The sequence below is a fragment of the Morone saxatilis genome, unplaced genomic scaffold, assembly GCF_004916995.1.
Source record: "Morone saxatilis isolate NCDOM2014 unplaced genomic scaffold, NCSU_SB_2.0 Contig8, whole genome shotgun sequence".
Taxonomy (NCBI): domain Eukaryota; kingdom Metazoa; phylum Chordata; class Actinopteri; family Moronidae; genus Morone; species Morone saxatilis.
The window spans coordinates 5,666,317-5,677,275 of NW_023340257.1; the positions used below are offsets into that span (position 1 = coordinate 5,666,317).

Sequence of the window (10,959 nt, forward strand, 5' to 3'; positions counted from 1 at the left end):
GTGTGTGTGTGTATTACATTGTACAAGAAAGTTTTTTTAGTGTTTACAACAAAGTCCTCAAATTGTTCTACTCACAACATCTGTGTTGCAAAAATAACCATTTAAACCAGTTGGAGTATAAGATAAATTTACCATCATTTTCTTAATTTTGTCCGTAAAATGCCAACAAAATGTGAAAATGCATCACACATTCCCAGAGCCTATGGTTGATGATTCGGGTTTGAATGTTTACTCAGTAGCATTATATAATCATTGCTTTAATTGGCAAGTGTTGGAACAAACAGATAAAGAATATACTGTATATGTCGGAACAGTATGCAGTACACTATGTCTAGATTTTAATTTGATTATAACATATTTCACATTATATATTTATAGACGTTTAAGGTCAATCATACAATCCTGGTGAAGGTCTGTGCAGTCTGTATGTTGCTTCCAGTAGTGCACTGCTGGCTGCCACATTGTCTTCTGTATATATATTCTGTCACTGGGGGGCTTTAAAGAGCAATGCTGTGCATCAAGGTGGTTACAGGGAGCAGTAGATTTGCTACCCCACACCTCAACATGGTCATACAATATCTACAGGGATTAAGAAAGTTGTTGATTAATGGCTCAGCCACCACACTGCCAGCTGCTCAGACTTCTGCCTGAGAGCTGTTCATATTTTACACAAATTGATCTTGTAGGCAAGTCTGTCGGCATCGTAACAACAACGCGGGTGCAGCATGCCACCCCGGCAACCAGCTACGCTCACAGTGCCAGCAGGAAGTGGTACAGTGATGCTGACATGCCTGATGCTGCCAAGAGGGACGGCTGCACCGACATCGCCTCCCAGCTCCTCAAAAACACAGACATAGATGTGAGGTTCTCCCTAACTCAGTCCATTCTCATATCGTCAGCTTGAAACAATTGGATTGTGTTTTAGAATAGTAAACTTACATTTACATGTGTGCGTTTGTGCCTATGAATGTTTTCCAGGTGATCATTGGTGGAGGTAGAAAGTATATGACCCCTAAGGGCACTAAGGACCCAGAATACCCCAGGGATTTCTTCTCCAGGGGCAAAAGAAAGGATGGACGCAACCTCATCGATGAGTGGCAGAGCATGAAAATTGGAAAGGTAACACTTCTGTGACCAATAAAACAGCCTTAATTATAGCAACAGCTTCAGTGAGGAGTTTCAGATAAAAAGGGACGTTGCAAAATTACAGACTAATGGGAACTGAAGGGCAGCAAGGTGTGAAATCAAAACACTTACAGAGCAAGTACATTTTCATTTTTTCAGGGTGTAGGGTCTCTCCCTCAAAGACATCCAGAGAAAAAGCTCTGCTTCCGCTTCCATCTAGTCCATCTTGATGCACCAAACTCAATGGAAATGCAGTTTAATTTCCATTTTCGTTTGCATTTGGTTAAAGTTTTAACCAGTTTTTCAAATGGATTTTTAAATGCTCTACCTCCTTTGTGTATGAATGGAAGAATTTTTAGACATGGATCCCAAAAGGTCTGTACATAATGCTAAGAATGTCTGTAGAGATAGATACCACTGGGTCAGTGAGAAATTATATAATTATTTTTTGCCATTTTGGTGAACTGGCCCTTTAAAGATGTCAATCCTCCAGAAGTATTTCTGTTGTCTTGAGAGTGTTCTTTAACTTTACATGCAAAGATTATTTCTTTTTTTCCTTGTTTGTCATTCCTCACTACCAAACTTTTTTGACTCTTGAAATGTGAAATGTGCTTTTTCTACTTTGTTATCCATAAATTGTTACCACATTTTAGGCACAAGTACAATATATGTAATCAATATTATCACCCAGAAGAACAAGAGAAGAACAGCAGAAGTTGCTTATAGAGTGTAAAACTCTCTGTTTGTCTACAGTGTTGACATCAGTGTATCAAATGATTTGACAAAAACACTACATTGATTTGTTTGGAATTGCTACAGATGAATTCACAGCTTAAACACTGTCAGATGAGAAAACTGTTTGTGACTCATAAAGCAAAGTTCACCTGGTGACTCAAAGCACTTTTACTCTTCCTCCCACTGAGTGTGTAAATGTGTGTGTTCTGTGTGTCACACAGGTAGCCCACTATGTGTGGAATAAAACAGATTTCGATTCTGTTGACCCTGAAACCACGGACTACCTCATGGGTGAGTTGAGTTTTTTTTTACTCTCTTTGCCCTCTCTGCTTTCAAGCAGAGCTGAACGATACATAAAGACAGAACATCCCCATCAAGCCCTTGAAGAACACAACATCAGTAGGCCTGTACTGTCCTTGGTTGACTCACCAGGCACTAGGTTCCTCATTTCATCTTGTATTATTGATGTTAGTCATGAATATACTATGTTCAAGTACTCAAACTACTAAACCTGACCTACATAATGTTTTCAACAAAGTGCAAAAACATTCACAGCGTGAGACTGTGGTCAGTACACACAGATGATTACATCAACATTTAGCTCCTCTTGTCATATTACTATGATTGTTGTATTCATAGTATGTAAAAGTGACTGTAGGGTATCCTTTAAATTATTTAGAATAATGTGTTCATCGTATAGTGAAACTCTCTCTCCCGTTCCTAGTTAGTGCATGCAGTATATTTAAAGCTGCAGTAGGTAACGTTTATGAAAATAACCTTTTGTCATACTAGAACTTTTACTATATCCTGACAGTAGTTCATGAGACAGATATTCTGTGAAAAATCAGGCTTCTCTGGTTCCTCCTAGTGCTCCTAAGGGTATTTGCAAGAATCCACCATGCCTCAATGAAAACAGCCAATCAGAGCCAAGAAAGATATTTGATTGCGGAAGCTCATTCCCAGGTTGTCAAATGCAGACGCTGGGAATTAGACTCAACAATCCGCTATCTTCAAGCCACCTACTCAAAGCGTCTTTCCATTTTTCTTGGCTCTGATTGGTTGTTTTCATTCAGGCCTGGTAGATTCTTGCAAATGTTATTAGGAGCACTAGGAGGAGCCAAAGGAACCTGATTTGTTTTTGTTCTGTGATCTGTCCTATATGCCACTGTCAGGATATAGTGAAAGTTTCTGCAAATATGACAAAAAGTTTTAGAAAAGTTACTAACTGCAGCTTTAACCGAAGGTAACCATAACAACAACGCTTCAGCTTCACCATACTTTCCTAGTAAAATTATAATTCCACATTTTGGGAAATACCCTTAATTCCTTCTTGCCCTTCGAATGTTTGAAGCTGGAACTAGCAGCCAGTTAGCTTAGCAAGCATTATGACTAGAAACCAATCATAATGCACAAAGGGAATCCACCCTGGATTAACATATTATAACTTTAATTTTTTAAATCCGTAACTTTATCTTGTGAAGCAACTCCACATAGACTGAAGTGGCCATGTCCTAATGTTCATCAAATCATAGTATTTCTTGTTCTTGGCCTCCATTATAGATAGATACATAATGTAATTCTATATTCTGTAAAGTTTTATTTTATTTTTATGAGTGGGTCCCCCGTTTTGTTTGTCTTGTGCATGCACATGAGGAGGCACATGTGGGTGACACAATACACAGTCCTGCCAATGGTTTCACATTATTCTGCTGGGAGACCAACAAACGTGCCAACTGGAAGACTTCAAGCTAGTAAAGATGTATGTAAAAAAAATCAGGAATTAAAATACTTAATCGGCTTGCAAATGTTTTATAAGGAAAAGCATTCCCCTGCAACAGCTTTGGTAGACCTCAACGATACACAGTATGCATTTTGATGAGAAACAGTAAATAATGCTCATAACTTTTGTTTGCATACAAGAAAGCTCCCCTTTAACTTGGCATATCTAAATGGAATGCAGCCAGCATTAAGGTTATTTCTTACACCTGTAATTTTCCTGTTTTGATAAACCAAACCTACAGCCTTCCTTGAGCTTGGTTACTTGGGGTCCAGATATCCGTGTTATATCTGTAATAAATAGACTTCTAAACTCAGCTGAAACAGTGGTTCTGGCCACCTGCTGAATGTAAGACATTTTTGGTCTCTGCCAACTACTGAGGGAAATGTGTGAATCTTTTGCTGCAGGCAGTGAACAGAAGTACAGTGTCTTCTCTGTGATGTGTGATGGTGTGGAGGAAATGTAGAGATTCAGTCATCATGCTTTTTCTGGACTGAGTGCTCCCTTGCTACTGTAGAGACTTGGATTTTACCCGTACACTGTGGTGTATCACTTCCTGTGTGCTGAAAATAGTAGTATTAGTAGGAGGAAGATGGGACTTTCCTTTCTGCAGCACCTCCATTGTGGGCTGATAAAACTGACATACTGTATTTTTACATGAAAAAACACTGTTGCATCTTTTTATTTGATCGCACCTTCTCTCCCCTCAGCTCTGTTTGAACCGGGTGACCTGCGCTTTGAGGCGGAGAGGGACCCAAACATGGACCCATCCATTGTCGAGACCACAGAAAAGGCCATCCGCATCCTCCAGAAAAACCCTAAAGGCTTCTTCCTGCTAGTGGAGGGTGAGGACAACAGCTTCACCCACCTTCCACCACTTAATCTATCAAAATCCCTAGAGAGGTGACGGTTCTGCTAAAAATAGGGGAAAAAACACGTGGCTGGTCTCTGCTGATCAATTAAATTATTGATCCTGTTACAATCCCAAAGGGCCAAGTGGCAATTACATGACTGCACTAGTAATTGTTGTGGTTTGCTCAAACTTCAATATGTGTTTACATTTATATTATAGCCACTTCAGCACTGATGTGGAGTTCGTTTGAAGTGATTGTCCTGCTATCTGTCGTAGCAGCAACCTCCACAATACAGCACGTTAGAGAACAGTGTGTACCTGCAGTGGATCTGTTGATTTGACATTGATTCTGCATACAGCTCTATGAGTTTGCCGCAGTGTGTGCTATAGTCGAGTGTGGTTGGCTGACGGGCTTCTGTTCCACACGGCTGCCTCACCGACCCCCTCATCCATCTCTCCTTTAATCTGAGGCAGCCGCCTGGGGACTCCATAGTGCTACCGAGTGTCTTCACAATGACTTTAAAATAACAGGCAAATGTATAAATAGAAGCAGGCATATGGTGCACCCAATCACTGACAGCCCACAACTTATTAACTGGAGTCTACCTCACTTCCCAATACAGCTAGTGGACAGGATGGGAACGGAAGAATGCGCTAAAGAAAAAACATTACATGAGCCAACAGCAAGAAATTCTCTTCTGGAGAAAGTGGGTCCCATTTCCCAATTTATATTTTATTCCAAGAGATATTTTTCAGTCTGCTCACCTCTAACATTGTGACTAGAAATGCATTGCAATTTTAATTTATCCCGAAGGCTCAATTTTGGAATCTACAATCTGCTGTATATTTATGCATCGATACACTCGGCAAGAGTGTTTTCTGATACTGTTGTTAGCTCCTTAAAATTACAATTCACTGTCTCCATCAGCGATTTATCAAACTTTTGAGACAAGTCACAAGTCATCTGAGACTAATCTAAAGTAAGTCTAGCAAACCTCAAGTCAAGTCTAAAGTTACCTGAGACAAGTCAATCAAGTAATTCAATGCATGTTCAAGTCTAAAGTCAAGAGAAGCAACTTAGTAGTTGAGTAATGTCCTAAGTTGTTAAAGTCAAGTCGCAAGTCATAAGGGACAAGTTGGAGGAAAGTAACAAGTAAATGGATACAAATCAAGTCCTAGTCAAATGACAAGACATTTCAAAATAGTCCATGTCAAATCTCAAGTCACTCCAGACAATAAGTTCCAAGTTAAATCTCAAGACTTATAATAGAAGGTCTCAAGATAAGTCCCAAGTCTGTAAGGAAAAGTCAAAGTTAGATCAGATGTCCTCAGAAAATTGCTAATCAGTTAGGTCTCTGCATGTTTCCAATTAAAACAGCTGGTTTTAAAACTATTTTTAAAAGTATTTTTTTTTTTTTTTTTTACATAACTAGGACAATGTTCTTTTAATATATAGGATTAACAATTATTTATTTGTAATTCTTCGACCTTGAATGTTCTTTTAAATCTCAAACCAAGTCTTTCACAGAAGTCAAATCCAAGTCTAAGGTCTACAGCTCTACCATGTTTACTATTTGCTGGACCAAGTAGCTGAATCACATTATTTTCTTTATAAATGTTTTACTTCTGAGTAAAATAAATCTTTGTCTTAATGAGTCAGCCTAATTAAACTCTGACAAATGAGAAAATTAATCAGTGGTCTGTGGTTTAATTAAACTGTCACTGTGAAATTTAAAAAAAACACTTTTTCTCATTTTAAGGGGAAAAATCAAATGTCCTCTCTGTCACTTAAAGTACGAAGCAGTAGTGGAAGCCATTACTCATTAACCCCTTCCTCTCTCTGTGGTCAGGCGGGCGTATTGACCAGGCTCATCATGCTGGCCGGGCGTTCATGGCGCTCCATGAGACGGTTGCTTTCGACTACGCCATTGCCAAGGGCCTTGAACTCACCAAAGAGCAGGAAACTCTCACCATAGTGATGGCTGACCACTCCCACCCTGTTACCTTCAATGGATACCCATTCCGAGGGCAGAGCATTCTGGGTAATTCCTTTATTCAGTTACTTCCTCCAAAAGTTGTTGTCATCTATTTTTTTTTTAGAATGTATTATATTGATTTGATTCCAGCCTGGTTGAACCAGTTCAACCCCTTGGAGAAATCCTCCCATATTCCTCCTTTCTTCCCTCCATCCTTTGCTCCATCCATTCATTCCCCCCTTCCAGGTGTGTTTATATCCCCTGACAATAGACACCCAAGGTGGCATTTTCTGCTTGTTGCTGTGTGTGTGTGTGTCATTTTGTGTGTAATGCCTGCTTCCTCTCAGCTTCAGTGTGTGCCTCTGCCACCAGCAGCTTGACATTTCCTCTGCTTTCTCTCCCCTGCAATTACAGCCCGGGTAAACACATATAGCTGGCAGCCTTTCTCTCCCTCGCCTTTCTATTTCAGTCCCTTGCTTTCTCCTCATCTCTCTTCCCCTCTGCCTGTCTCTGACCATCGTCACTGACGCCTCTCTCTCCCTTTACATTATTCTCTCTTAAGTTCTGCTAGTTCTGTCAGTCTTTCTCGCCTGTTAATCTCCCTTTGGAGCATCTCTTTATCGACCTTACTTGCTCCTTAACTCTGATGCTTCAAGTCCCTGTCTCCTCTCCATCACTGTTCCCTCTCCTTTACCTGGAAGGCTTACAACCCCAGTTAAACCTACCCTATGCAGGAACAGAAGTTATTAACTGATTTATTGGTTTGCGTCAATGTTGGAAAAGCATGGGTGTAAATAATAAAATGAATGGTGGCTGAATTCCATTTATATGCTTCTGTTTTAAATCATCCGGCTAAGCATTAGAAAGGGTGCACCTCTTTAGTTAGCTAATCATGCTATGTTCAATCAGAACTGATGTTAAAGAAAAATCTTGTGCCACACATTCCTATTCAATACATAGCTATTGTGAAAGGAAATATAGGCTAAGCCTTTTGGTTCCCTGCCTGTGCCCCGAAGCTTTAATGTGTACTGGCTAATTGAAGTACTTGCAGTATTATTTATTTCTAGGTCCCTCCTACACACTGAATTTGTTACCCTTTACTCCATGTAAGTGGGTAATACCCATAGGTACCCAGTGAGTATTAACCCTTGTATTGTCTTCACTTTTCGGACTCTCTGGTATCCCTCAAGTCATTTTAAAAACAATTCTGAAATAAATTGTACTTCATAAACCATTAACATATATTGTTTTTATCTCGATTTCAAACAATTGAGATACAATACATGTTTAATGATTGCAATCAGTCTCTACCAGAACACAATTAACAATGGAAGTGTGGTTCCTTTTTTATTGCGATAAGCTTATAATTGATGTTAAAATACACTATGCTTGGGTGTCATAAATCCTGCTTATCTTTGGAAAAAATTAAGGAAGACCATTCAATCTGTCCATTCTTAGACAAATATGTCTGTGGGGCTCTTCCAGTGGCTGGCTCTTGGGCTTCTTCAGCAGAGAATGATGTAGAGGTATTTATCTCTTTTGTCCAGCCCCCTTGATGTGCAGGTGCAAGGCATATAGTTCGAGAAAATGTAACAAAAAGGGGTTTGCAGGTGGACACATGACAGAGGGTAAAGAGTGCGGGAAAGTGAGAGCAAACAGCTTCTCTGTACTTAGATTATAATAATGTAACATTATCTGTTTGTGTGTGTGTGTGTGTGTGTTAGTGTGTGTGTCTGTGTCTGTGTCTGTGTATGCGGGTCACACTGACCCGAAGATCATATGAAGGATGTAAATGTTTTGTAAATGTTTTCACCAGAAAATAAACAAAGCCATTGATTTTCAGTAAAAAAAATGCTTACCTCATACTAGTTTTTTTCCTCTTTCCCAAATGTTTAAACAGGCCAATTGACCGAGCCATAACAAAGGGTTAATTTGAGCCCATTTGGACCCTTGGTCGACTTTCGACCAGGTATGTACAAGCAATTTTACTATCTTGTAAAAGTCTAAATGCTGTTTCAGAGGCATTACCACACTGCCCAGAATAACATCCTGGCATGACGATATAAACTTTTAAAGATTCAGCCCACAAACATATCTCTGTGTGAGCCTTCAAAGCCTCTATTGATTGAGCACTTGTCTTTTGTCATGCTGTTCCCACCTTTCTACTCTCTTATTCCTGTCGTATCCTTATTTTACCCTCCTCCTCCTCCTCCTCCTCTTCCTCCCAGCGGTGCAGCAGTGATTAATGTGCTTGTGAAACTCTGAGCTCTTCATCAGCGGGGAGACTCGCCAGGCTAATGGCTCATCTGGAGAGAAACTGAGATACTCAACAAGCTGTAGACCTTGTGCAGCACCCTGGGGATCCAGAGACCCCTCCTTCTCGTGTGTGTGTGTGTGTATTCATGTGTGTATGTGTTTACCACTTTGAGGCAAAGAGGAAAAACGAAAAAGATAAATCAAAGATATTGTTTCATGGTCTTTCTGTATGTTCCAGGTAAATCTCCCCTGTGGGCTACAGACATGTTGCCTTACACCACGTTGATGTACGGCAACGGACCGGGACACAAAATCACCAACGGCAAGCGCCCAGACATCCGCAATGTCAACACTAGTAAGACTCATTATTTCTTTATTTTCCTCACGAGAATATCACAGACTTTATCAAATTCCCAGAGCAGTTACAACACTCCTTAAGTCAGTCCAGTCCAGTCAGCAACATATTGCTTTATTTTCTTTATCTTGAATGCGTACAAGGACAATGCCAGAACCAAATAAACCAGAAACAAATGGGGATTAGAAAACTATTCGGAATGACCTTTAAATTTTTACCCTACTGTGTTTAGATCCATGTCCTATAATACAGTATAACCTTTCCTTATAATATAATCAGTTTTACGTTCTCGTTCTCTGACATTCTTTTTTTTATTTAATTTGCAATATTTGTTTTATAAACCAAGAAAGAAAATGACAAGGTAATATGACAACAAAAATCAATAGATTACAGTTCAAGTAGGAAATGGAGTAAGTATGTATTAAAGGTCTTCCTTATTGTAAATTGCTTTGGACAAAAGTGGCAGTTTAATGCAATGTAATATTTCTGTCTCCAGAAACTAAGGACTACGTCCAGCTGTCTGCCGTCCCCACAGAGTCGGCCACCCACAGCGGAGAGGATGTGGCAGTGCTCGCCCGCGGGCCCATGGGACACCTCTTCCAGGGCGTCCAAGAGCAGAACTACATCGCCCACGCCATGGCCTATGCTGCCTGCGTGGGCACTGACCAGAGGCACTGCCAGGGGCAAACTGAAGCACCCGTGCTTCACAGCACCCTCACAAATGACAGGAACGCAGCCGGGGCAGTTCGTGGCTCAATAGCTTTGCTCGGTAGCCTCCTCAGTGTGCTGCTGGCACACACAGTGCTAGTGTAAGGTCCCATGTTCTCAGCAAACACTATTGATCTCACTTCACTTGTCACATCAGGGAAGTCAGAGGTCAGGGTCGTAGAGGAGCGGATACTTCAGCAGGGTGGATGTGCCACTGTGGCTTCTTGCAGAGCATCTTTTAGTCACAAACTAAGATATGGAGTTTGCCTGCTTTTAACTTGGCTACAAAATGTGTTAATGGGAGAAAATTGACTTCAACATCTATTGAATGTAAATTCATCTTATTTTTACTTTGGCACTTTATTGAATCTGTCTCATACCAATAAAGCAGTCCTTGAATAGAGAGCTGGTGTGTCACTTTATCAATATAAACTGATCTATACATGCTAACAATGTTTATGGTCCCTTCATAAAATATATAAAAAGCTCAGATCTACATTCTTCACTGAGTCTATTTTTCATGAAGCCTGAAAACAACAGCATCTTTCCAGCTAATCCTGTGGCTCTTTATGTGGTTTATTTAGGTAGAGAGGGAGAATATCTTTCTCCTTTCTCCATAAAGGGACATTTATTAAATTTCCTTTGATTTTCTTTGGAGAATTTTAACAACAAATTGACTAGTTTCCTTTTTCTGCATTAAGTTTCACATGTTTAAATATAGCCAATGTGTTACAGGATACAATTGTCATAACACATTTAAAATAAATAGTTTGAATAGTTTTGGAAATTCATTTTATTGCAGAGATCTGAATATATATACCACTTTAATATCTGAGCACTATGAATCAGGAGTTTGTGCTGGTTGCCTAGCAACCTCCTGGTGACAGAGCTCCCTAAGAAATTGTTCCAGGTCATAAATAGATTTTGAGGATTTGTTTATTTTGATGAATTTTTTATTTTGGTGTTCATTTCAGGAAGCTGACATACATTGATTTTCACTTTGAAAGATTTTGCTAGCATACATTACTTCTACATGTACATTTTCAAATACAGCATACTGTAAATCAGACTATATTTATAAGATTAAATACCTTTCTATATTTGCCATCTAATAACAGGAATTTACTAAAAAAAACTATAATTTTCTCACCTGTGATAGAAGATGAGTGTCAAA

The 10,959-nt window shown here is 39.6% G+C and overlaps 1 protein-coding gene across 1 annotated transcript in view; it reads left to right on the forward strand.

Moving 5' to 3' along the window:
- The window catches only part of alp3 (alkaline phosphatase 3), a 14,063-nt gene extending 3,898 nt beyond the window's left edge, over positions 1-10,165 (forward strand). The window contains exons 5-11 of the mRNA XM_035680396.1: positions 687-859; positions 979-1,119; positions 2,082-2,151; positions 4,348-4,482; positions 6,341-6,532; positions 8,961-9,077; positions 9,574-10,165. Of these exons, the coding sequence (XP_035536289.1) occupies positions 687-859; positions 979-1,119; positions 2,082-2,151; positions 4,348-4,482; positions 6,341-6,532; positions 8,961-9,077; positions 9,574-9,890 (1,145 nt within the window). The 3' untranslated portion in view covers positions 9,891-10,165. The remainder of the gene's footprint in view (positions 1-686; positions 860-978; positions 1,120-2,081; positions 2,152-4,347; positions 4,483-6,340; positions 6,533-8,960; positions 9,078-9,573) is intronic.
- The last annotated feature ends 794 nt before the right edge of the window (positions 10,166-10,959 follow it).